At 46.0% G+C, this 27,803-nt stretch overlaps 1 protein-coding gene and 1 non-coding gene across 4 annotated transcripts; both read left to right on the top strand.

The window, feature by feature from the left end:
• On the top strand, positions 1-27,720 carry LOC120037190 (putative oxidoreductase GLYR1). Of its 3 annotated transcripts, XM_038983366.1 has the most exons (16): positions 1-86; positions 682-718; positions 849-928; positions 1,040-1,187; positions 1,672-1,782; positions 2,940-3,029; positions 9,964-10,017; positions 12,237-12,287; positions 16,447-16,520; positions 21,553-21,652; positions 21,899-22,009; positions 22,269-22,370; positions 22,720-22,882; positions 22,978-23,157; positions 23,993-24,117; positions 24,969-27,720. In XM_038983366.1, exons 1-16 carry the CDS (start codon positions 49-51, stop codon positions 25,041-25,043), a joined length of 1,539 nt encoding a protein of 512 aa, XP_038839294.1. In that variant the 5' UTR covers positions 1-48; the 3' UTR covers positions 25,044-27,720. The 3 variants fall into 3 exon arrangements, with proteins under 3 accessions (XP_038839294.1, XP_038839295.1, XP_038839296.1); XM_038983367.1 differs by lacking the exon at positions 9,964-10,017; XM_038983368.1 differs by lacking the exons at positions 9,964-10,017; positions 12,237-12,287.
• LOC120037192 lies at positions 16,645-16,728 on the top strand. Its single transcript, XR_005474780.1, has one exon. It is a non-coding gene; the product is annotated as a small nucleolar RNA SNORD35 (small nucleolar RNA).
• Positions 27,721-27,803: the final 83 nt, after the last annotated feature.

Below are 27,803 nucleotides of genomic sequence, written 5' to 3' on the forward strand. Positions count from 1 at the left end.
GTGTGTTCTTTCACGGTGTTCAGTGCGACGTTTCAGTAAAGTTCTAAGATGGCGACGGTGCATCTGAGAATCGGGGACCTAGTTTGGTGAGATATGCATTTTAACTTACTTTAATTGTCTTATTCCATTCGAATTTCATTGTTTACATTGAATCCGTGTCGGAACAACTCAATTCGCACATTTTCGTTACATTTGATCAGGTAGATGTGACAAAATATTCGTTTACTAACGGTAGTTGTCGATCGAACTCAAAACAAATACGTTACTGCCTGTTTACCCCGAGTCAGCATAGCCATTAGCTAGCTAGTAAACTACTTAGCCTTGCCGCACCCAGAGAAGTGAAACCGGACGCATCTGTATGTAAATATTGCTCAATCCATATACTAGCTATATCTATACACTGGTTAGTTTAGCTACCTCTAACGTTACATGTTTACTGATGACATCTGAAAAGTGTGTACTGTGATGTTTGAGAAACAACATCAATCTTTAATTAGCCAGTTTAGCTAGCTAACTAGATATTAATCTGGTGACTGTGCCACCCGGGACATCTTGTTCGAAGCCTATGTTTACTGCGCCGACGAATACAAGGGGTAGTGGAATTTATATTCTGAAAATCAAAACCTTATCTCGATAATGCAACGTTTAATCATCAATCAAATGGCAATGTTCTTGTTTTAGGGGAAAGCTCGGGCGCTATCCTCCGTGGCCAGGCAAGGTAAGATCTGTCGAATTCAAGCTAGCGAAATCTGGACACCATGGTCGTTGTGACCTAAGAATTATATTGTATGCTAAACTGACTAACTACACGTAAGTGCTATTGTAATTAACTTTATTTGTCTTTCCAGGTCGTCAGTCCTCCAAAGGACCTGAAAAAGCCAAGAGGGAAAAAATGTCATTTTGTCAAATTCTTTGGAACTGAAGACCAGTAAGTAAACAAACAAAACCTACTACAGTATCTATCACTTATCACTAATATCCATGTCTAGCTTGTTTCCATCACTTATCCAACTGTGTGTGTGTGTGTGTGTGAGTGCAGTGCCTGGATAAAGGTGGAGCAGCTGAAGCCATACCACCCCCACAAAGAGGAGATGATCAAGATCAACAAGGGCAAACGTTTCCAACAGGCTGTGGATGCAGTGGAAGACTTCCTGAAAAAGAAAGAGAAACAGGGGGGGAAAGAACAGGTGAGGTAGTTGTACCCCCCCCCCCCCCCCCCCCCCACAGACAGGCAGAAAGTAGCCAGAAGAGTCATTTCTAGACCGTTTTCTTCCGTTTCATACCTAGTGAACATGACTGTTAGTCCAAAAGCCACGGGTAAAGAAGAGGTGAGGAGGGTATAGTGTTGTAGTCAACAGGTGATGTCACCTGGATAACCCAGACACATTTTAGTCATTTAGCAGACGCTCTTATCCAGAGCAACTAGGGTTAAGTGCCTTGCTCAAGGGGAAAGGTGTTCTTTCCCCCCCTGTTCTTTCCCCCCCTGGTTCAGGGGAAAGGGGTTGATGTAGGGCTCTGTTATTCCCACAGAGCTCTGAGGGGAAAGGGGGTCATGTATGGCTCTGTTATTCCCACAGAGCTCTGAGGGGAAAGGGGGTCATGTATGGCTCTGTTATTCCCACAGAGCTCTGAGGGGAAAGGGGTTAATGTAGGGCTCTGTTATTCCCACAGAGCTCTGAGGGGAAAGGAGACTCTAAAGGGAAGAAGACACCAACTAAACCTCTGAAGATCCTAGAGGAAGATGATGAAGACCTCAGTGCCCTGAAAGACCCCTCTGAGAAGGTTAGTAGTGGACACTCAGAAGTGCACTAGTGTGGTGGGCACTCAGACATACAGAAGCTGATATAAATTAAAAAGGGCCAGTTGTCCAACACCTGCTGTGGCATCAGGTTACAGCTAGATGTTGGTCCCACTCGCTTTTCAGCATCCTCAGTCCCACTGATTGGCTTGAACTCACACAGAGACCACTGAAGATCTCACTGATATACATCCCTAGTAGGTTCTCCAGTCAATCTCTACAGGGTGATAACCCTGGAGAACCTACTAGGGATGTATATCAGTGAGATCTTCAGTGCCAGGTAAAGATCTTCACAGCCAGGTAAATACATCAGACATCTCACTAGATATAGGCTCTCTGATCAGCCCTAGTGGGTTCTCCAGTCTGACTGTGAACCCACAGTCTCTCTCTCCCTGGTAGATGTATAGACTGTCTAGTCTACAAAGTGACGATCTAGTCAACCCCACAGCCCAATAGGTGAAGTCTATCTACCGTAGTGACTGAGCCCACAGGGGAATATGTGTCTCTCCCTGGAAGCCCTGAGTGACGTCTCACTACACACTAGGGGACTGTTTCCCGGACACCGGTGAAGCTTAATAATGGACCAAACCCTGTTTTACATTTTCAATGTAGATTCTCTATTGAGCTTAGTTTGTAGTCCAGCACTAGACTGAACCCTGAGTCTAGGAAACCACCTCTACATCTAGTATTCAACCCCACTCCACATTATCATAGTGTATCTAGTCTTTAAAGTGTCTCCAAGGGTAATGTCTCTCCCTGACAGACCTGACACTCCACATTATCATAGTGGATCTAGTCTTTAAAGTGACTCCAAGGGTAATGTCTCTCCCTGACAGACCTGACACCCCACTCCACATGAGATGTATAGGACAGTTATTCTAGTTTATCTAGTGTCAACAAAGTGACTGTAGTCAACGTCACACCCCTCTAGACGTATAGGTAATGTAGTCTACAGTGTGACTGAGTGTACCACCAGGGTAATGTCTCTCCCTGAAGACCAGCCTTCCATGCACATCTATTGTTGGTTCCATAGATGAACTACCAGGGAGTCTCTGATCAACCCCACTGCCCAGTATTAGGCATGTCGTGTCTGTGGTCTTTACCGTGACTTCCAGGGTAATGTGTGTCTCTCTCCCTGAAGGACCTAACTGACTCAGAGCCGTCCAGTGTTGAGCGACTAGGGGGCCTGGGAACTACTGGACCTGTCTCGGGATTCAAATGGGAGAGCAGTGTAGGTAGAACCCTTCATACAGTCTGCCTACCTCCCCCTTCTCTTCAGCTCCCTCTGCACACTACAGAACACACTGGTTACTGACTGACCACTAGACCTGGGGAGGTAGAACCCTTCACACGGCCCGCCTACCTCCCCCTTCTCTTCAGCTCCCTCTGCACACTACAGAACACACTGGTTACTGACTGACCACTAGACCTGGGGAGGTAGAACCCTTCACACAGTCTGCCTGCCTCCCCCTTCTCTTCAGCTCCCTCTGCACACTACAGAACACACTGGTTACTGACTGACCACTAGACCTGGGGAGGTAGAACCCTTCACACGGCCCGCCTACCTCCCCCTTCTCTTCAGCTCCCTCTGCACACTACAGAACACACTGGTTACTGACTGACCACTAGACCTGGGGAGGTAGAACCCTTCACACAGTCTGCCTGCCTCCCCCTTCTCTTCAGCTCCCTCTGCACACTACAGAACACACTGGTTACTGACTGACCACTAGACCTGGGGAGGTAGAACCCTTCACACGGCCCGCCTACCTCCCCCTTCTCTTCAGCTCCCTCTGCACACTACAGAACACACTGGTTACTGACTGACCACTAGACCTGGGGAGGTAGAACCCTTCACACAGTCTGCCTGCCTCCCCCTTCTCTTCAGCTCCCTCTGCACACTACAGAACACACTGGTTACTGACTGACCACTAGACCTGGGGAGGTAGAACCCTTCACACGGCCCGCCTACCTCCCCCTTCTCTTCAGCTCCCTCTGCACACTACAGAACACACTGGTTACTGACTGACCACTAGACCTGGGGAGGTAGAACCCTTCACACAGTCTGCCTGCCTCCCCCTTCTCTTCAGCTCCCTCTGCACACTACAGAACACACTGGTTACTGACTGACCACTAGACCTGGGGAGGTAGAACCCTTCACACGGCCCGCCTACCTCCCCCTTCTCTTCAGCTCCCTCTGCACGCTACAGAACACACTGGTTACTGACTGACCACTAGACCTGGGGAGGTAGAGGATGCAGGGTTTTGTCCCAGCCCAGCACTAAGCTCTGATTAGCTTGGTTATCTGAGATCTGTATGTGCTTTATCCTAATCCTAACTCAGAGGAAATAGTTTTAGTCCAGGACTAGACTTAGTCTGTGTTGGGGAACCCCCCCCCCTCCACGTAAAGTTGTTTGACTTGACGTTTGCCAGGATTTGCTAAAGCAAATACAAATGGAACCTTTCTAATCAAGTTTTAGTGGTGGGCTGGAACAAAAGCCTGCATCCTCTGGTTACTCATCCAGGACCAGGGTCGGTGACCACTGTGGTAGAGATGCTCAATGCTGAGTGGGAGTCCTCTTCAACATGACTAGAAGGAAACAATGTGATGAGGTGTAATGTAACCCCAGTCATTCCTACATGGCAGGAGAAAAGCTAGAGTTTCATATTGGAGATAAATACTTGCTTTTTCTGATTTGAAGTAAACATATCTGCTTCAAAAAATATCAAGCGTTTTAAAGAAAACGGGCACTTATTTTTTTGTAGCTTTTGCTATACAGCAACATTTGCGCATTCCAGAAACACAAATTCAGCATATGGTTATAATAGATTCTTACACCATATGAAAGATGGGCGTCCGTGACAAAGTTAACAGCAATATCAGATGGACTTCAGCAACGACTGAGGATGAATCGTGACGCTAAACTTCTCTGATATTTTCCGCAAGTGAACCATCTTGCATCACGCTCGTCTGTAAGATCTGCGGTTCATCCTGCTGCTCGTGGCAACGTCACATCGCTGAGTCTCAGTTTAATCTGGTCCCTGACATGTTAAAACACGTTACCAGGCATCCAGCAATATCTGATCATCTGTGCAGAGTAGATCTGTGTAGAATGTGTTTCTGGAACAATACCTCTATGGCTGTCCCAAATGCCAGCCTATTTCCTGTGTAGGGTATTACTATTGACCAGGGCCCATAGGACTCGTGTTAAAAGAAGTGCACTATATAGACTAGGGAATATGATGTAACCTCAATCAGGCCAGGGAGTCTCTTGAGAGAATACTATTACTAGTTTTCTACTGCTGCTACTACTACTGCTACTACTACTAGTACTAATGCTACTACTACTACTACTACTGCTGCTACTAGTACTACCACTACTACTACAGCTACTACTACTAGTACTACCACTACTACTACTACTGCTACTGGTACTACCACTACTACTACTACTACTATTACTACTAGTGCTGCTGCTACTACAACTGCTACTACTACAGCTACTGCTACAGCTGCTACTGCTGCTACAGCTGCTACTACTACAGCTACTACTGCTACTACCACTACTACCACTACTGCTGCTACAGCTGCTACTGCTGCTACAGCTGCTACTACTACAGCTACTACTGCTACTACCACTACTACCACTACTGCTGCTACAGCTGCTACTACTACAGCTACTACTACTAGTACATGGAGCAAAAATATAAAGGCAACATGTAAAGTGTTGGTCCCATGTTTCAGGAGCTGAAATAAAAGATCCCAGAAATGTTCCATACACACAAACAGCTTATTTCTCAGCGCTCGGCAGTCCCCTTCTGTGAGCTTGTGTGGCCTACCAGTTCGTGGCTGAGCCTTTTTTGCTCCTAGACGTTTCCACTTCACAATAACAGCATTTACAGTTGACCGGGGCAGCTCTAGCAGGGCAGAAATTTGACCAACTGAAAGGTGGCATCCTATGATGGTGCCACGTTGAAAGTCACTGAGCTCTTCAGTATGGGCCATTCTACTGCCAATGTTTGTCTATGGAGATTGCATGGCTGTGTGCTTGATTTTATACACGGCTGAAATAGCTGACTCCACTCATTTGAAGGGGTGTCCAATTACTTTTGTGTGTATGTATGTATCAAGAAGGTGATTACACAGCATTATCATTACACAGGTGCACCTTGTGCTGGAGACAATAAAAGGCCTCTCTAGAATGCCACAGATGTCTCCAAGTTTTGAGGGAGTGTGCAATTGGCATGCTGACTGCAGGAATGTCCACCAGAGCTGTTGCCAGATAATTGAATGTTCATTTCTCTACCATAGAGAATTTGGCAGTACGTCCAACCCGGCTCAACTGCAGACCACGTGTATGGCGTCGTGTGGGCGGGTGGTTTGCTGATGTCAGCGTTGTGCACCATGGTGGGATGGGCAGGCATAAGCTATGGACAACAGACACAATTTTATCGATGGCAATTTGAATGCACAGACATACCGTGACATTGTCCTGCCATTCATCCGCTGCCATCACCTCATTTCAGGAAAATGTCGGTCATACCAGATACTGACTGGTTTTCTGATCCACGCCCCAATTTATTTTTAAGGTGTCTGTGATCAGCAGATGCATATCTGTATTCCCAGTCATGTGAAATCCATAGATTAGGGCCCAATGAATTTATTTAAATTGACTGATTTCCTCATATGAACTGTAACTCCGTAACATCTTTGAAATTGGTGCATGTTAGAGAATACTGGTAGCGGTGGGAGGTTAGAGAATACTGGTAGCGGTGGGAGGTTAGAGAATACTGGTAGCGGTGGGAGGTTAGGGAATACTGGTAGTAGTGGGAGGTTAGAGAATACTGGTAGTAGTGGGAGGTTAGAGAATACTGGTAGTAGTGGGAGGTTAGAGAATATTGGTAGCGGTGGGAGGTTAGAGAATATTGGTAGCGGTGGGAGGTTAGAGAATACTGGTAGCGGTGGGAGGTTAGAGAATACTGGTAGTAGTGGGAGGTTAGAGAATACTGGTAGTAGTGGGAGGTTAGAGAATATTGGTAGCGGTGGGAGGTTAGGGAATATTGGTAGTAGTGGGAGGTTAGAGAATACTGGTAGTAGTGGGAGGTTAGAGAATACTGGTAGTAGTGGGAGGTTAGAGAATACTGGTAGTAGTGGGAGGTTAGAGAATACTGGTAGTAGTGGGAGGTTAGAGAATACTGGTAGCGGTGGGAGGTTAGAGAATACTGGTAGCGGTGGGAGGTTAGAGAATACTGGTAGTAGTGGGAGGTTAGAGAATACTGGTAGTAGTGGGAGGTTAGAGAATACTGGTAGTAGTGGGAGGTTAGAGAATACATACTGGTAGCGGTGGGAGGTTAGAGAATACATACTGGTAGCGGTGGGAGGTTAGAGAATACATACTGGTAGCGGTGGGAGGTTAGAGAATACTGGTAGTAGTGGGAGGTTAGAGAATACTGGTAGTAGTGGGAGGTTAGAGAATACTGGTAGTAGTGGGAGGTTAGAGAATACTGGTAGTAGTGGGAGGTTAGAGAATACTGGTAGTAGTGGGAGGTTAGAGAATACTGGTAGTAGTGGGAGGTTAGAGAATACTGGTAGTAGTGGGAGGTTAGAGAATACTGGTAGTAGTGGGAGGTTAGAGAATACTGGTAGTAGTGGGAGGTTAGAGAATACTGGTAGTAGTGGGAGGTTAGAGAATACTGGTAGTAGTGGGAGGTTAGAGAATACTGGTAGCGGTGGGAGGTTAGAGAATACTGGTAGCGGTGGGAGGTTAGAGAATACTGGTAGCGGTGGGAGGTTAGAGAATACTGGTAGCGGTGGGAGGTTAGAGAATACTGGTAGCGGTGGGAGGTTAGAGAATACTGGTAGCGGTGGGAGGTTAGAGAATACTGGTAGCGGTGGGAGGTTAGAGAATACTGGTAGCGGTGGGAGGTTAGAGAATACTGGTAGTAGTGGGAGGTTAGAGAATACTGGTAGTAGTGGGAGGTTAGAGAATACTGGTAGTAGTGGGAGGTTAGAGAATACTGGTAGCGGTGGGAGGTTAGAGAATACTGGTAGTAGTGGGAGGTTAGAGAATACTGGTAGTAGTGGGAGGTTAGAGAATACTGGTAGTAGTGGGAGGTTAGAGAATACTGGTAGTAGTGGGAGGTTAGAGAATACTGGTAGTAGTGGGAGGTTAGAGAATACATACTGGTAGCGGTGGGAGGTTAGAGAATACATACTGGTAGCGGTGGGAGGTTAGAGAATACTGGTAGCGGTGGGAGGTTAGAGAATACTGGTAGCGGTGGGAGGTTAGAGAATACTGGTAGCGGTGGGAGGTTAGAGAATACTGGTAGCGGTGGGAGGTTAGAGAATACTGGTAGCGGTGGGAGGTTAGAGAATACTGGTAGCGGTGGGAGGTTAGAGAATACTGGTAGCGGTGGGAGGTTAGAGAATACTGGTAGCGGTGGGAGGTTAGGGAATACTGGTAGCGGTGGGAGGTTAGGGAATACTGGTAGTGGTGGGTGGTTAGAGAATACTGGTAGTAGTGGGAGGTTAGAGAATACTGGTAGCGGTGGGAGGTTAGAGAATACTGGTAGCAGTGGGAGGTTAGAGAATATTGGTAGCGGTGGGAGGTTAGGGAATACTGGTAGTGGTGGGAGGTTAGAGAATACTGGTAGTAGTGGGAGGTTAGAGAATACTGGTAGTGGTGGGAGGTTAGAGAATACTGGTAGCGGTGGGAGGTTAGAGAATACTGGTAGCGGTGGGAGGTTAGAGAATACTGGTAGCGGTGGGAGGTTAGAGAATACTGGTAGCAGTGGGAGGTTAGAGAATACTGGTAGTAGTGGGAGGTTAGAGAATACTGGTAGTAGTGGGAGGTTAGAGAATACTGGTAGTAGTGGGAGGTTAGAGAATACATACTGGTAGCGGTGGGAGGTTAGAGAATACATACTGGTAGCGGTGGGAGGTTAGAGAATACATACTGGTAGCGGTGGGAGGTTAGAGAATACATACTGGTAGCGGTGGGAGGTTAGAGAATACTGGTAGCGGTGGGAGGTTAGAGAATACTGGTAGTGGTGGGAGGTTAGAGAATACTGGTAGTAGTGGGAGGTTAGAGAATACTGGTAGCGGTGGGAGGTTAGAGAATACTGGTAGCGGTGGGAGGTTAGAAAATACTGGTAGTAGTGGGAGGTTAGAGAATACTGGTAGCGGTGGGAGGTTAGAGAATACTGGTAGCGGTGGGAGGTTAGAGAATACTGGTAGCGGTGGGAGGTTAGAGAATACTGGTAGCGGTGGGAGGTTAGAGAATACTGGTAGCGGTGGGAGGTTAGAGAATACTGGTAGCGGTGGGAGGTTAGAGAATACTGGTAGCGGTGGGAGGTTAGAGAATACTGGTAGTAGTGGGAGGTTAGAGAATACTGGTAGTAGTGGGAGGTTAGAGAATACTGGTAGTAGTGGGAGGTTAGAGAATACTGGTAGCGGTGGGAGGTTAGAGAATACTGGTGGGAGGTTAGAGAATACTGGTAGTAGAGGGAGGTTAGAGAATACTGGTTACTGGTAGTAGTGGAAGGTTAGAGAATACTGGTTACTGGTAGTAGTGGAAGGTTAGAGAATACTGGTTACTGGTAGTAGTGGAAGGTTAGAGCCGTCTTTTCCAACCCTGGTCCTCCAGTACCTCAACAGTACAGTTTAGTTGTATCCCTGGACAAACACACCTTATTCAACTCATTGAGGACTTGATGATTAGTTGACCAGTTGAATCAGGTGTGCATGTCCAGGGTTACAATAACAATGTGTTCTGTTGGGGTACTGGAGGACCAAGGTTGGGGGTACTGGAGGACCAGGGTTGGGGGTACTGGAGGACCAGGGTTGGGGGTACTGGAGGACCAGGGTTGGTGGTACTGGTTTAGAGAATACTACTAGTGGTTTAGGCAATACTGCTAGTGGTTTAGACAATACTACTAGTAGTACTACCAGTTTAGAGAATACTGCTAGTGGTTTAAACAATACTGCTAGTGGTTTAAACAATACTGCTAGTGGTTTAGACAATACTGCCAGTGGTTTAGACAATACTGCCAGTGGTTTAGACAATACTACTAATAGTACTACCAGTTTAGAGAATACTGAAGTCTCTTCCATTGTAGCCAGTACAGGATGATTCCCATTTCAACAGTTGAACTCTCTTCCATTGTAGCCAGTACAGGATGATCCCCATTTCCACCACTTTCTGCTCAGCCAGACTGAGAAGGTAAGAGGGAAAGTTTGCTGAACATTTGTTCAACATTTTTGCTTGGTTTGGGGGGGTGGTTGGTTGGTTTTGCAGTTGTTGCACTGTGACTGCACACTGTTGGGGTTTTAAGGGCTCATGGGGTGAGGTTCCCCCTAGGTACAGATCTAGAATCATCTTTCCCTCCCCCATGCTAATCTGACCCAAGATCAGCGTCTACGGGCAACTTCACCCTACTCCGTTAGGTGGGAGAATAACATAGGAGTGTGTATGAGCTTCATAGGAATGAAGTCTGCGTTCCAATTGGCTATCCTTCTCTTGAAGACTCTCCATCATGGATTTCAGAATGGTGGAAACTGACTTCGTCCAGACGGTGCTTAGACGGCACCAGTCGGGTGCTTTTTAAATCCACGATGGGGAGTGTGCAAGTGCACACTTCAGGAGAAGGGTATAGAATCAGGAAGCAGACAGTTTGGAGACCTTTTTTGTTGTTGCTTGTAAATGTTTTCTCCTTTGAACATTAATTAACCCTTTCTTCCCCTACCTTTCTCTGTGGTGTAGTTCAGTGTGTTGCTTTATTAGGCAGTTAATTCAATGTAAATGTTTATCTGCACACTACTGTGGCGATTCCTTTTACATTTCACTGGTACTTCTATGGGGCACCGTTTTTAATGAAAGAAATCAATTAGATGGTTTATTTCGTCTGGAAGCACGTGAAATCTATTGTTTGTAGAGCTCCCTTCTCTTGCCTCCCTTCTCCCTATCCTGCTGCTCTTGCATGGATTTCCCTCTGAATCCTTCCTGCATCCCAGATGGCACCCTATTCCCTGTATAGTGCACTACTTTTGACCAGAGTCCAAAACCCTATTCCCTATATAGTTCACTACTTATTCAGGCAACACTATGCACTCTGAGTTCCATAATTCCCTGCCTTATTTTCGACACATGGCGAGCCACAGCCCTGAAGGTGTAACTGTTAAAGTATAGCACCGCGTTGTCAGTCTGATAACTCCAGTAGTACAGTTGTAACTGCTATTACCTGCATGTTACAGTTATCTAATCACACACCAGAAATGACTAGTACAGCACAAACCGCCAAACTCTACGGAACAAACTGAAAATACTTTCCAATGACTAAAACCAAATAGAAACGTGATAATGGACCTACATTCATACAGTTTATTGACTGTGTCCTTGTTGCTAATAATCATTTGAAATAAAAGCTAGACAGTCAGGAAGCATCAAATTCCCCAAAAAACGATGGATAGTGGACTATTTTGACACATTTTGACAGAGGATAATTAATCCATTTTCATTGCGGCCCTCCGGGACTCGTGGAGGATTGAATGCGGCCCCTGGGCAAAGTGAGTTTGACACCGCTGCTCTAGTCACACACACAAAGACTATGTATATTGTCTGAGGGAGATTCAGAGTGAATATACACAAACTCAAGTGGACGCTCCATAACACAGCTTCGGTGGAAAGTTAGCGACTCTGTATGTGTATAAAACAATTTTTTTTTTAATTATATTTTTTACATATAAATCCCCCTCTCATTTTCTACTTCCTCCTAGAATTGGATGAATCAACTCGACACTGCATTTGTGAATCACACAGTCCTCGTCTGTGTTACCAAAGCAGGCCTAGCAGCCTGCTACAAACCCTAGCTAGCGTTAGCTTAGCCGTTCAACGACAACACCAGAACTAGGAATAAAAAAGTGTCTCTGTTCAGTCAGTGAGTGAATCCCAAATGGCCAATTTGGGCCCTGGTCACCAGTAGTGCACTATAAAGGGAATAGGGCCCTGGTCACCAGTAGTGCACTATAAAGGGAATAGGGCCCTGGTCACCAGTAGTGCACTATAAAGGGAATAGGGCCCTGGTCACCAGTAGTGCACTATAAAGGGAATAGGGCCCTGGTCACCAGTAGTGCACTATAAAGGGAATAGGGCCCTGGTCACCAGTAGTGCACTATAAAGGGAATAGGGCCCTGGTCACCAGTAGTGCACTATAAAGGGAATAGGGCCCTGGTCACCAGTAGTGCACTATAAAGGGAATAGGGCCCTGGTCACCAGTAGTGCACTATAAAGGGAATAGGGCCCTGGTCACCAGTAGTGCACTATAAAGGGAATAGAGTGGTGGTTTGGGATGCATCCAGTGTGGTGGTTTTAGGAGGATGTTAGCAGCACTGTTTGTGTGTAAACTAATGTGTGTCCCTTGAACCTTTTCTCTCCCTCCTCAGCCTGCCTCATCCATGGAGCCTATCAGTAAACGCCTGAAGATCGTTGAGGAGGTGAGCAAGCAGTCTGTCTCAAACGGATCCCTGTAACTAGGGCCCTGTGTAGCAGTCTGTCTCAAACGGATCCCTGTAACTAGGGCCCTGTGTAGCAGTCTGTCTCAAACGGATCCCTGTAACTAGGGCCCTGTGTAGCAGTCTGTCTCAAACGGACCCCTGTAACTAGGGCCCTGTGTAGCAGTCTGTCTCAAACGGATCCCTGTAACTAGGGCCCTGTGTAGCAGTCTGTCTCAAACGGATCCCTGTAACTAGGGCCCTGTGTAGCAGTCTGTCTCAAACGGATCCCTGTAACTAGGGCCCTGTGTAGCAGTCTGTCTCAAACGGATCCCTGTAACTAGGGCCCTGTGTAGCAGTCTGTCTCAAACGGATCCCTGTAACTAGGGCCCTGTGTAGCAGTCTGTCTCAAACGGATCCCTGTAACTAGGGCCCTGTGTAGCAGTCTGTCTCAAACGGACCCCTGTAACTAGGGCCCTGTGTAGCAGTCTGTCTCAAACGGATCCCTGTAACTAGGGCCCTGTGTAGCAGTCTGTCTCAAACGGATCCCTGTAACTAGGGCCCTGTGTAGCAGTCTGTCTCAAACGGATCCCTGTAACTAGGGCCCTGTGTAGCAGTCTGTCTCAAACGGATCCCTGTAACTAGGGCCCTGTGTAGCAGTCTGTCTCAAACGGATCCCTGTAACTAGGGCCCTGTGTAGCAGTCTGTCTCAAACGGATCCCTGTAACTAGGGCCCTGTGTAGCAGTCTGTCTCAAACGGATCCCTGTAACTAGGGCCCTGTGTAGCAGTCTGTCTCAAACGGATCCCTGTAACTAGGGCCCTGTGTAGCAGTCTGTCTCAAACGGATCCCTGTAACTAGGGCCCTGTGTAGCAGTCTGTCTCAAACGGATCCCTGTAACTAGGGCCCTGTGTAGCAGTCTGTCTCAAACGGATCCCTGTAACTAGGGCCCTGTGTAGCAGTCTGTCTCAAACGGATCCCTGTAACTAGGGCCCTGTGTAGCAGTCTGTCTCAAACGGATCCCTGTGACTAGGGCCCTGTGTAGCAGTCTGTCTCAAACGGATCCCTGTAACTAGGGCCCTGTGTAGCAGTCTGTCTCAAACGGATCCCTGTAACTAGGGCCCTGTGTAGCAGTCTGTCTCAAACGGATCCCTGTAACTAGGGCCCTGTGTAGCAGTCTGTCTCAAACGGATCCCTGTAACTAGGGCCCTGTGTAGCAGTCTGTCTCAAACGGATCCCTGTGACTAGGGCCCTGTGTAGCAGTCTGTCTCAAACGGATCCCTGTAACTAGGGCCCTGTGTTTGGCACGACTTCTTTTCCACCCCACATTTTGACTGAATTGAGGAACTGCTTTAACCTTTGGTCATTCTGGTCAAAAGTAGTTCACTACATAGGGAATAGGGTGCCATTTGTGACAGTCTTAATGCTTGACATCTTCACTCACTCACCCTCAGTACCATTCTCTATTTGCTGTCTGAGTCTACTTTGGCCTTAGGAAGCAGTGACTTGGACCCAATAAGCGGCCGCTGGAGGCGTATGTTATGTAGGGGTACAGCTGTATGTTATGTAGGGGTACAGCTGTATGTTATGTAGGGGTACAGCTGTATGTTATGTAGGGGTACAGCTGTATGTTATGTAGGGGTACAGCTGTATGTTATGTAGGGGTACAGCTGTATGTTATGTAGGGGTACAGCTGTATGTTATGTAGGGGTACAGCTGTATGTTATGTAGGGGTACAGCTGTATGTTATGTAGGGGTACAGCTGTATGTTATGTAGGGGTACAGCTGTATGTTATGTAGGGGTACAGCTGTATGTTATGTAGGGGTACAGCTGTATGTTATGTAGGGGTACAGCTGTATGTTATGTAGGGGTACAGCTGTATGTTATGTAGGGGTACAGCTGTGTGTTATGTAGGGGTACAGCTGTATGTTATGTAGGGGTACAGCTGGAGGCGTATGTTATGTAGGGGTACCGCTGTATGTTATGTAGGGGTACAGCTGGAGGCGTATGTTATGTAGGGGTACAGCTGTATGTTATGTAGGGGTACAGCTGTATGTTATGTAGGGGTACAGCTGTGTGTTATGTAGGGGTACAGCTGTGTGTTATGTAGGGGTACAGCTGTGTGTTATGTAGGGGTACAGCTGTGTGTTATGTAGGGGTACAGCTGTGTGTTATGTAGGGGTACAGCTGTGTGTTATGTAGGGGTACAGCTGTATGTTATGTAGGGGTACAGCTGTATGTTATGTAGGGGTACAGCTGTATGTTATGTAGGGGTACAGCTGGAGGCGTATGTTATGTAGGGGTACCGCTGTGTGTTATGTAGGGGTACAGCTGTATGTTATGTAGGGGTACCGCTGTATGTTATGTAGGGGTACAGCTGGAGGCGTATGTTATGTAGGGGTACAGCTGTATGTTATGTAGGGGTACAGCTGTGTGTTATGTAGGGGTACAGCTGTATGTTATGTAGGGGTACAGCTGTATGTTATGTAGGGGTACAGCTGTATGTTATGTAGGGGTACAGCTGTGTGTTATGTAGGGGTACAGCTGTGTGTTATGTAGGGGTACAGCTGTGTGTTATGTAGGGGTACAGCTGTATGTTATGTAGGGGTACAGCTGGAGGCGTATGTTATGTAGGGGTACAGCTGTATGTTATGTAGGGGTACAGCTGTATGTTATGTAGGGGTACAGCTGTATGTTATGTAGGGGTACAGCTGTATGTTATGTAGGGGTACAGCTGTATGTTATGTAGGGGTACAGCTGTATGTTATGTAGGGGTACAGCTGTATGTTATGTAGGGGTACAGCTGGAGGCGTATGTTATGTAGGGGTACAGCTGTATGTTATGTAGGGGTACAGCTGTATGTTATGTAGGGGTACAGCTGTATGTTATGTAGGGGTACAGCTGGAGGCGTATGTTATGTAGGGGTACAGCTGTATGTTATGTAGGGGTACAGCTGTGTGTTATGTAGGGGTACCGCTGTATGTTATGTAGGGGTACCGCTGTATGTTATGTAGGGGTACAGCTGGAGGCGTATGTTATGTAGGGGTACAGCTGTATGTTATGTAGGGGTACAGCTGTATGTTATGTAGGGGTACAGCTGTGTGTTATGTAGGGGTACAGCTGTGTGTTATGTAGGGGTACAGCTGTGTGTTATGTAGGGGTACAGCTGTGTGTTATGTAGGGGTACAGCTGTGTGTTATGTAGGGGTACAGCTGTGTGTTATGTAGGGGTACAGCTGTATGTTATGTAGGGGTACAGCTGGAGGCGTATGTTATGTAGGGGTACAGCTGGAGGCGTATGTTATGTAGGGGTACAGCTGTATGTTATGTAGGGGTACAGCTGTGTGTTATGTAGGGGTACCGCTGTATGTTATGTAGGGGTACCGCTGTATGTTATGTAGGGGTACAGCTGGAGGCGTATGTTATGTAGGGGTACAGCTGTATGTTATGTAGGGGTACAGCTGTATGTTATGTAGGGGTACAGCTGTGTGTTATGTAGGGGTACAGCTGTGTGTTATGTAGGGGTACAGCTGTGTGTTATGTAGGGGTACAGCTGTGTGTTATGTAGGGGTACAGCTGTGTGTTATGTAGGGGTACAGCTGTATGTTATGTAGGGGTACAGCTGGAGGCGTATGTTATGTAGGGGTACAGCTGGAGGCGTATGTTATGTAGGGGTACAGCTGGAGGCGTATGTAGGGGTACAGCTGTATGTTTTGTAGGGGTACAGCTGGAGGCGTATGTTATGTAGGGGTACAGCTGTATGTTATGTAGGGGTACAGCTGGAGGCGTATGTTATGTAGGGGTACACCTGTATGTTATGTAGGGGTACAGCTGTATGTTATGTAGGGGTACAGCTGGAGGCGTATGTTATGTAGGTTTTGCATGTGGGTTTCAGACGTGTGTGTATATATTTATCATGTATGTCATTGGTTTCAGTCTTAACTCTGAGGAAGACTCTATTTATACCACAGAGCCCCATGGTGCTTCCTACATGACACACATTACTGAATGGCACTTATTTTCATACAAACAGCAAGTACTAGATCAAATATTCCAAAAACAAGTCATCCCCACTAGATACAGTATGTTTGTACTCCTCTGTGGTCGGGAACTCTGGATGCGCGTGTTAAAATGATCGTGTTTGGTTGTTTTGGTCTGTACAGGACACGAGGTCAACGTCTATCCAAGCTGCAGACAGCACCGCCATCAACGGCAGTATTACTCCCACAGACAAACGGTAGGAGATACTGTAATTATATGTATGTAACTGTATTATCACCATGTCTCTCCTATATTTCATCAGTAGTACAGGCTGTTCACTCTGCGTGTAATAACAGGTCATGGAATATAATCAGCTCTCCTGCAAGTGATGTTTTTCTCACGATGGTCTTCCAAGCCGTTGTGGCTTTGAGGAAACTGCCTGTAGGCAACTCTGATGCAGTGTAACTTGATGATGGAGCGGCGTGTTGGTCACTGGCTGCACCCATATAGTAGACCAGGATCTGTATTTACACACTGCTGATATGGCCTCAGATTTCCCTTTTACATTACATGGACAGTGGGGACCTGATCCTAGACCAGCTCTGACTGAATACTGGTCCTTTTAGATTACATGGACAGGGGGACCTGATCCTAGACCAGCTCTATGACTGAATACTGGTCCTTTTAGATTACATGGACAGGGGGACCTGATCCTAGACCAGCTCTGACTGAATACTGGTCCTTTTAGATTACATGGACAGGGGGGACCTGATCCTAGACCAGCTCTATGACTGAATACTGGTCCTTTTAGATTACATGGACAGGGGGTGTTAAGTTCATGTTTTAAGTATCCCTATACTCCTGTTATTACGGGGCTATCACGGAGTCAAGAGTGCGCATGCGCTGGAAGTCTGTTCGTTGTTGGACCTAGCCTGGAGTGGAATGGCTACCTTGTAGTGTGTTCATATAGTAGAGTAAACTTTGTTAAACTGGAACCTTGTCGTTGTGTCATTTCGAGTTAACATTGGTAGCAGACGATGGCTTCTAACTACAACGTGCCACCTCGCTTCGACGAGAAGAGGTCGTACGAAAGTTGGAAAAATGAACTGGGAATCTGGACACGCGTTACTAATCTGGACGCAAAAAAGCAAGCACTTGCGGTGGTATTATCGCTCGAGGGAAGAGCGAGAGATACAGCACTGGAGATATCCGTTGAGGATTTGAACAAGGATGACGGTATGGGAACTTTGATCACAGCACTGGATTCTGTATTTCTTAAAGAAGAGAAAGACCGTGCCTACGAGGCATATTCAAACTTTGACAGTGTTACGAGAGATATTTCGGTTGCAATGGCAGACTACATCATTGATTTCGAACAGAGGTACAATAGAATGCGCAAGTACGACATGGTTCTCCCAGATGCAGTGTTAGGGTTCAAGTTGCTAGACACTGCCTGTCTAGATGGTAGGGAGAAACAGTTGGCTTTGACTGCTTGTACTGTGCTGACTTTTGCATCTATGAAGTCGGCACTAAAAAGAATATTTGGTGAAAAGACGTCTGTCGCGCCAATAACAGATGGAATGCAAGTGAGTGACGCAGCATATTACACCGAGCAGCACAGAAAAGGCGCCAAAAAGTCACGTTCTCAAGATAACCAGAAGAGGGCGCCATTTCCCGGCACAAATCCACTGGACACATATGGAAGGAGATCGAAATGTGCTATTTGTCAAAGCACTTACCATTGGGTTAAAGACTGTCCTCATAAAAATGAACAAGTTAAACTAACAGAGGAAAATGTAAACACAGAGATAGAGCAGTGTAACATTACACTGTTTTCAAATGAATCTGCTTCTGATACTGAGATTTTTATAGTTGAATCCTTAGGATCTGCTGTGATTGATACTGCATGTACACGGACAGTGTGTGGTGCAAAATGGCTTGATAGCTATGTCAGTGAACTAAATATGAAGGAAGTACAAAATATGATTGACACACCAAGCAGCAGAGCTTTCAAATTTGGAGACGGGAGAATTGTCCATTCTACCAAGAGAGTTAAGATACCAGCAAAAATTGGTCAGACTAAGTGTCACATTGAAACAGAGGTGGTCCCTACAGATATCCCCTTACTATTAAGCAAAGCTTCCCTCAAGAAGGCAGAGGCTGTACTAGACATAAAAAATGACAAGGCAGTGATGTTTAAACAACCAGTGACTCTTGAACTTACTACCTCAGGCCACTATTGTGTAAACATTTTAGACAAAGACATCACACAGTGTCCATGCAAAAATGAGATTCTGACTGACACAGAGCACATGAAGATTCTGACAGTCACAGAGAACATGAGCACTAAAGAAAAACACAAAGTATTGTTAAAGCTTTACAAACAGTTTGGACATGATACAGTTAACAGACTTCAAAAGTTACTCAGCAGTTCAGGGAATAATGATGATGAGAAGTACGAGTCTGGAGACAAAGTGTACTACAAACGAGTTGACTGTCAAGAGTGGAAAGGACCGGGAGTAGTCATTGGTCAAGATGGTGTGGTGATATTTGTGAGGCACGGAGGCATGATTGTCAGGGTGCATCACTCAAGATTGCGGAAAGTAAATGATCAACAAGATAGAGGGGCTGTTGCTGAGAATCAGTCTCCTAATGAAAATGACAAAAAGGACACAGTAACAGACACAAACCTACCAGATGTCGCATCCAATGATATGGACACCGAAACTGACATAGGAAATGGAGCAGAGACCTTCAACCATGCCACAGGTAATACTGTTGAGCGTTCAAATGAGGAAAACATTCAACAGCCACATGTGTTAAGAGAACATGGTTGTTCCAATCTGAAAACTGGACAACCTGTTAAATACACGGACAGAGAAAGTGGTATTCCACATACAGCAACCGTCATTGGACGAGCAGGAAAAGCAAAACACAAGAACTGGTACAACTTGCAGTACTCTGAACCAGCTACACTTTCTGGTACAACAGGGTCAGCTGACCTGCCACTTGTAGATAATATCAGAATTGAACCAATGGAAAATCGAGAAAAACAGAATGACATTCAAAATGATGATGTACTTGAAACAAAGGACGTGTCATTTGACTCAGCTAAGCTAGATGAGCTCAGTAATTGGAGGAAAAATGGAGTGTTTGAGGAAGTCAAAGACATTGGCCAAAAGTGCGTCTCAACAAGGTGGGTGTGTACCCTTAAAGAATCCTTAACTGGAATAGTGCCCAAAGCACGTCTAGTGGCTAGAGTTTTTGAGGAGCTGGCTGCTAAAGAACTCCCAAAAGACTCACCGACATGGGCCTCAGAGTCACTCAGATTGCTGATGTCAGTGATCTGCCAGAAAAAATGGAAACTTAATTCCATAGACATCAAATCTGGATTTTTGCAGGGAACAGAGCTGTCAAGGGACATTCACATCCGACCTCCGCCCGAAGCTAAAAGTGAAGGAACACTGTGGAAACTAAAAAAGTGTGTGTATGGACTGGCAGATGGATCACTCTACTGGTACAACAAAGTCAAGGCAACAATGCTGAATACAGGTGGAAAAATGTCACAAGTGGATCCTGCAGTCTTCTATTGGCTTGATCAAGACTGCAATGTGACTGGAGTACTTGCCTGTCATGTTGATGACTTTATCTGGGGTGGCTCACAGACCTTTGCTTCAACTGTGATTCCACACCTCAAAGCTGTTTTCTAGGTTGGCCGTGAGGAGCATGATCATTTTTGTTATGTTGGCATAGAGTTTATTACAGTTGATGGAAAAATACTGATGCAACAGGAGAGCTATATCAAGAATCTTCAACCTATCCACATGGATTCTTCAAGAGCCGTACAAAGGAATTCCCCTCTGTGGAATTGAAGCTGGTCAATTGAGGTCAAAGATGGGACAAATTTTATGGGCTGCGAGACAGAGTAGACCTGGTTTGATGGTTGCAACTTGGCATCTAACACAAAACACGCCACTGTACAAACCATTCATGAGGCAAACAAAGTTGTTCGTAAACTGGAATCACAACAAGTGACGTTAAAGTTTCAGCATGTTGGAAAAGATGACTCTTTGAAACTAGTTGTCTTCAGTGATGCTTCGCTAGGTTATCACTGGTGGGACAAAACGGCACTTCCTACCTGTAGTTTGTGTCACTGACAACTACTCATTAGTTGATGCTGTGAAGTCAACCAAGTCTGTCACAGAGAAAAGACTTTGAGATTAGCAGCATCAAGGAACTTATTCAAGCACAGAGAATCCAGCGGATTCTGTGGTCGACCACAAAGGAACAGCTTGCTGACTGTCTGACTAAAAAGGGAGCATCCGGTCTTGTGCTCCTACAGGCTCTCGCTCCTACAGGCTCTCAGTAATGGAAAGTGGCAGCCTGTAACACAACCCATTTGTAATGGGGATCTTGAATAATACTTGGACCTTTAATTATGTTGTTGATGTTTTATTTGTCTTTAAAGAAAAGGGGGAGATTGTTAAGTTCATGTTTTAAGTATCCCTATACTCCTGTTATTACGGGGCTATCACGGAGTCAAGAGTGCGCATGCGCTGGAAGTCTGTTCGTTGTTGGACCTAGCCTGGAGTGGAATGGCTACCTTGTAGTGTGTTCATATAGTAGAGTAAACTTTGTTAAACTGGAACCTTGTCGTTGTGTCATTTCGAGTTAACAGGGGGGACCTGATCCTAGACCAGCTCTATGACTGAATACTGGTCCTTTTAGATTACATGGACAGGGGGGACCTGATCCTAGACCAGCTCTATGACTGAATACTGGTCCTTTTAGATTACATGGACAGGGGGGACCTGATCCTAGACCAGCTCTATGACTGAATACTGGTCCTTTTAGATTACATGGACAGGGGGACCTGATCCTAGACCAGCTCTATGACTCTGAATACTGGTCCTTTTAGATTACATGGACAGGGGGGGACCTGATCCTAGACCAGCTCTATGACTGAATACTGGTCCTTTTAGATTACATGGACAGGGGGGACCTGATCCTAGACCAGCTCTATGACTGAATACTGGTCCTTTTAGATTACATGGACAGGGGGGACCTGATCCTAGACCAGCTCTATGACTGAATACTGGTCCTTTTAGATTACATGGACAGGGGGGACCTGATCCTAGACCAGCTCTCCTCTGTATACTGGCCCTTTTAGATTACATGGACAGGGGGGACCCTGATCCGAGACCAGCACTCCTCTGTATACTGGCCCCAGTGTTTTTTGTCCATCTGGAAAAGGATAAAAAATGTAAACTTGTATCTTTCCTTTACAGGATAGGGTTCCTAGGGCTGGGGCTTATGGGTAGCGGAATAGTGTCCAACCTGTTGAAGATGGGTCACGTCGTCACAGTGTGGAATCGCACAGTAGAAAAGGTACCGCAAGACAACCAACACGTGAGAAAATACCACACAGAATTTACTCCTGTGATTCCATCAGAACTATTATTATTTAAACCACAGTTATTTGGTACAGTATTGTATTCTATGCAATAATTCATTTATTTATAATGTAAAGTAACAAAGTTTGGGTTTGGTGCTGATTTTGAGCTACGTCCTGTTGTGACATCCCTTCCTGTGAGCTCACTTCCTGTCTTGTTCCTGTTGTCTTCCCGCTGTCAGTGTGACCTGTTCATCCAGGAAGGGGCCAGGTTAGGGCGGACCCCAGCAGAGGTGGTCTCCATGTGTGACATCACCTTCTCCTGCGTCTCAGACCCCAAGGCTGCCAGGGATGTAAGTACTAAGGAAACGGGGACACATCTCAACAGACGATGTTTGTATGTGTGTAGTCAGGCCAGATTTCCAGGCAGATGAAGAAGAGTGACATGTTACCACAAACAGACTGGCTGCCACGTTGCTGCAGTTAGTAAGCTTGGTGTGATAAGTATTGTAATGCCTTTTTTTGTTCAGACTGCAGTGATTCATTTATCTCACTACATATGACTCTTAATACCCCTCCCTCTCTCTCTCTCTCGTTCTCTCTCTTTGCCAGTTGGTGCTGGGTCCCAGTGGAGTGCTCCAGGGCATCAGGCCAGGGAAATGTTACGTAGAGATGTCTACCGTGGACCCAGAGACCATCACAGAGCTCTCACAGGTACACACACACACACACAGAGCTCTCACAGGTACACACACACACACACAGAGCTCTCACAGGTACACACACACACACACAGAGCTCTCACAGGTACACACACACACACACAGAGCTCTCACAGGTACACACACACACACACAGAGCTCTCACAGGTACACACACACACACACAGAGCTCTCACAGCTTGTGATTCCAGGTGTATGCTACTCCCACTGTCGCTAGGTCATCATCACTCTCCCATTGGGTACCGTCGTTACATCATCAATCATCTTATCCTATGCTCTCTCATTGGCTCCTCTACTGCCACACCACTGTCTGATTGGCTCCTGTCTCTGTCTGTCATTAGGTGATATCGTCGCGGGGCGGCCGCTTCCTGGAGGCTCCTGTGGCTGGAAGCCAGCAGGTGTCTAACGAGGGCATGCTGGTCATCCTAGCGGCCGGAGACAGGACGGTCTACGAAGACTGCAGCTCCTGTTTCCAGGCCATGGGCAAGACCTCATTCTTCCTAGGTAGATGGTCTGAGTTTTATGGGTGTCTTATCTCAGGGCTATCCAATGTCCTGTGTGTTATCAGGTGAAGCAGGCTAACGTGTGTGTGTTATCAGGTGAGGTGGGTAACGCAGCGAGGATGATGCTGATCCTCAACATGGTACAGGGAAGCTTCATGGCAACCATCGCCGAGGGGCTGACCCTAGCCCAGGCCACAGGCCAATCACAGCATACCTTCCTGGACATCCTGTCTCAGGGTCAGATGGCCAGCACCTTCGTGGACCAAAAATGCCAGAGTGAGTCAGAAACAAAAGCCCTGCCGAGTCAGAAACAAAAGCCCTGCCGAGTCAGAAACAAAAGCCCTGCCGAGTCAGAAACAAAAGCCCTGCCGAGTCAGAAACAAAAGCCCTGCCGAGTCAGAAACAAAAGCCCTGCCGAGTCAGAAACAAAAGCCCTGCCGAGTCAGAAACAAAAGCCCTGCCGAGTCAGTCAGCAGAAAATACACTGTCTTCCAAATATTTTCTACATAGTACATTACTTTAGACCAGGGCCCTATTCCCTATATAGTGCACTACTTTAGACCAGGGCCCTATTCCCTACATAGTGCACTACTTTAGACCAGGGCCCTATTCCCTATATAGTGCACTGCTTTAGACCAGGGGCAAATTGGAAACTCAAAGCATAGTGAATTCAACACTTGCACAAGCAACGTGCTAGAGGTGTCACTACAGACCCTGGTTCAATCCCGGGCTGTATCACAACCAACCGTGATCGGGAGTCTCATAGGGTGGCGCTCAATTGGCCCAGCTTCGTCCGGGTTAAGGGAGGGTTTGGCCAGGGTAGGCAGTCATTGAAAATAAGAATTTGTTCTTAACTGACTTGCCTAGTTAAATAAAGGTAAAATACATTTTTTAAAACCTGTCTTGTTTGGGGCAGATGTTATCCCTAAAAGCATGACTCGTTTAGTAAAAGATGTGGCAGTATTAATGGATACAGAAGTTCCCCTGATTGTTACATGTTCATGTTGTAATACCTTCCTCGTCTATGATTTAAACTATTCAAAATGCTACATTTGTTTCATTACATCTCTCCACTGGTAATGATGAGGTCTTTCCCCCTGGATCTTTCCAGATATCCTACAGGGCAACTTCAAACCAGACTACTATTTGAAACACATTCAGAAGGATCTGAGGCTAGCCATCTCCATGGGCGACACAGCCAATCACCCGACCCCTATGGCTGCAGCAGCCAATGAGGTAAGACGTTGTTGGATTGACACACACAAAATGGCCGCCAATGAGATTCCAAATGGCATTGGGGGTAGATCTTAACTGTTTCAAACGGAATAAATGTCCACATACCCATAGACATTTTACCCATATTGTTAGCCCAGCACCTACAGTATATAAAATGGGATATACGTATTCTACATAAGGTATGTCAACATTACTAACTGATATATAATAACATGTTGCTGTGGGAACACGGGTTCCTAACCTGTCGCTGTGGGAACACCAGAGTGTCAGGGGTCCAGTACTTCTGGTATCGTTTCTCTGTTCACTCTTTGGGGACATACAGACACGAGGGGGGGCATACTGATACTGAGGGGGGGACATACAGACACGGGGGGGGTGCATACAGTCGCTGAGGGACACGACGCCCCTGGGACGCAGACATTGAGGGGGGGACATAGTCGCTGAGGGACGCAGACACTGAGGGGGGGACATACAGTCGCTGAGGGACACGAAGCCCCTGGGACACAGACACTGAGGGGGGGACATACAGACACGGGGGGGGGGAGACAGACATACAGTCGCTGAGGGACACGAAGCCCCTGGGACGCAGGCACTAAGGGGGGGGACATACAGTCGCTGAGGGACGCAGACACTGATTGAAACCTCATATTTACCAGAGAAGAATCAGACTTGCCACAAGACCATCTCATGTTTTCTAATCCAGTGACATTGTTTCTTTTGGAACACCTCTCCTATTCTTTGGACCAAATTCTGTTTCCGTGAACAATAAAGTTATGTTTTGTATCACTTTATGACAACGTTACTTCTTGATACATAGTAACCATGTTTTTCTGTCTCTGTCTCATCTGTAGGTCTACAAGAGGGCTAAAGCACTGGACCAGTCAGACAACGACATGTCAGCTGTCTACAGAGCCTACATTCACTAAACCTCCTGAAGAGTCTCTCCCCGACCTGTCCTCTCCCCGACCTGTCCTCTCCCCGACCCGTCCTCTCCCCGACCCGTCCTCTCCCCGACCCGTCCTCTCCCCGACCTCTCCTCGACCTGTCCTCTCCCCGACCTCTCCTCTCCTCTGGACCACACTTATCTTTTATACATTTTTATTCCCATTTTATTAATTATTTTTGCCTGGCACCAGAGATATTGGTGTACTTCCCAAATGCCATCCTATTTCCTATATAGTACACTACTTTTGACCAGGGTCCATGATTTCCTCGTGAATGAAGCTGAATCCCCAACTCTGCAGAATCAGGGCCCATAGGGCTCTGGTCAGAAGTAGTGCACTACATGGGGAATAGTATGTCGTCTGGGAGGCAGCTATTCCTTCCCGGTAACGTGATGGGAACCTCTAACTAGTCCACCTGGAACATTGCACTGACTGAGGGTTCTAATGATGCTAGAAGAATGGTCCACAGAAGGTAGCTCCCCCCCCCCCCCCCCCCCCCCTTCACATCTTTGCGTTTTGTTGTCGATAGTGTTGGTCAAGTTTCTGATGGTAAAGTACTGCAGGGTGTTCAGAAGAGATTTTGGGATGCGGCCCCCATTGCTGATGCACGGTAAGATGTTCAGTAGTGATTTGGAACGCGACACATTGCCCCTGTTGCTGTCGGGTGGGTTTTGAAGCTGCACGGGCCATGGATTAATTTATCACTCTTTTTCTTTCTTTGCATTTTATTTAATTCTATGTGTGAAAAATGTCATCTTTAATTAGAATGTCCAGAATTTCATCTAAACGTATAAAGCTGTTGCTATGATCTTTTAAAAAGAGGGCAAAGGCTTGAGGAGCACCAAGAGGAATAATGCCACTGCATTGCCTTAATATTGGAACCATTTGAAATCTTCTGACATGTATTTATTTATTTTTAGACGCTCTAGATCTCTCTATTCTACTTCTCTTTTGGTGCAGTTTGGCCTGGAGTTGTTTCCGTAGTTGTCTGAATCTGAACAGTGTTTGGTTTGTTGTGTTAGCCTGTTAGAGAACCTGCCACCTTAAGGTTATATTAATAAGGTTATTCTGATGCCTTGTAATACAGTAATGACTTAATCCGTCTTCTAACCGGGTTTCATCCCAAATGGCACCCTACTCCCTTTATAGTGAACTCCTTTAGACCAGAACTCTGATCAAAAGTAGTGCGCTAGATAGGGAATAGGGTTCCATTTGGACACATCCCGGGACATTAAGGTGATCATGTTAAAACCCATGCAGTGGTCTAACATTATTAAAAACAGGCAAGTTGATCACTTTTTATTGTACATGTGTGTTTTGGACCCACGTTGCTTAGCGACCTGTTTGTATTTTAACATGACTATAGATCGCTTGGCTTGATGACTTGGGTTATTGCACCACAACAGTTCCCCTTTGCAGTGGGGGATAGATTAGCCTGGGTCCCCGTCTGTTTGTGCCGTCATGCCAACTCCTTGTCATATCCAACATGTTGGGCTCGACAAGTACAGCAAGGAAGTGGGCCAAGACCACAAACAGATCTGGGATCAGACTAAGGAGAAAGGTGTATTTATTACCAGATCAATCACCATATAGAAAACTGTCTAACTACAGAATGTGCATTTCAGTTGAATCATAAACCACTCCCTGAGATTCAAGGCCCAAACTACAACCCTTTACCTTCTCCTTAAAAGGGTAACCTGGCAGGGCCATGAGAAGACAGGCAATTGTTACCTGAATGGCAGTGGGGGAATTTAGGCCACATAAAACATAACAAAATAATTTACTTTAAAGAGAATTAGTCACCATCGACAGACCTCGTAACCTGCTTGAGGTGGGTTATTGTCGTGGCAAAACAAAATATTGCTCACTTTCAATAATGGTTTTATCCCTTTCTGTTTTAGTTCATTTTGATTTGAAAAAAATGTGAAACTATTCAATTCTTTGTAAAACACAATTGAACATGTATAACCTCTGATTTTGGTTGAATATCATTTTCATGTCGCAAGGTCTTGATCATCCCATTTGTAGAAGTAGATTTTCCTTTTGGCCTACAAGATGTAAATTAAGTTTTAGGGTTCATTTGTTTAAACACGGAAATAGTTTAAAGATTTAAGAAGTATGTTTTTAGTAGGAAACATTCAAACAAATGACTTGTAAATAGCCCATATTGGTTGAGTGGATGTACGCTTTCTAAATAAAGGGTAATAGAAAATACTTTTGGTTAGACTCCTCTACTGACTGTCAATCATCTGATGTGTCCCAAATGGCATCATATTCCCTATATAGTGACCCTGGACTAAAGTAGTGCACTACCCTATGGCCCGTGGTCTAAAGTAGTGCACTACCCTATGGTCCGTGGTCTAAAGTAGTGCACTACCCTATGGTCCGTGGTCTAAAGTAGTGCACTATAGGGAATAGGGTACCATATGAAACACTGTCTTAATAATACTGTAGATTGTTCTGTTCAGTGTTTGCTGTTTTAAATTAATCTCTTGTAAACATTGTCTTTACGTGGCTTATACAGGTGATGTTGAAATTACTGTTGGGCCCTTTTTTTGTGCAGGGCCAGGCAGGGACGGTGAAACTGTATGGATTTGGGATATTTATGTGAAACATCAAGGCTTTTTGTGCAGTTTATTAAATCCTCTCCTGATTTAAATTGTGTGTTATCATGAAACTCTCTTACACACACACACAGTAGTGAACATGTTTTTTTCACAAGGGAACACAGATCCAATTCAG

Source organism: Salvelinus namaycush, unplaced genomic scaffold (assembly GCF_016432855.1).
Source record: "Salvelinus namaycush isolate Seneca unplaced genomic scaffold, SaNama_1.0 Scaffold161, whole genome shotgun sequence".
Taxonomy (NCBI): domain Eukaryota; kingdom Metazoa; phylum Chordata; class Actinopteri; order Salmoniformes; family Salmonidae; genus Salvelinus; species Salvelinus namaycush.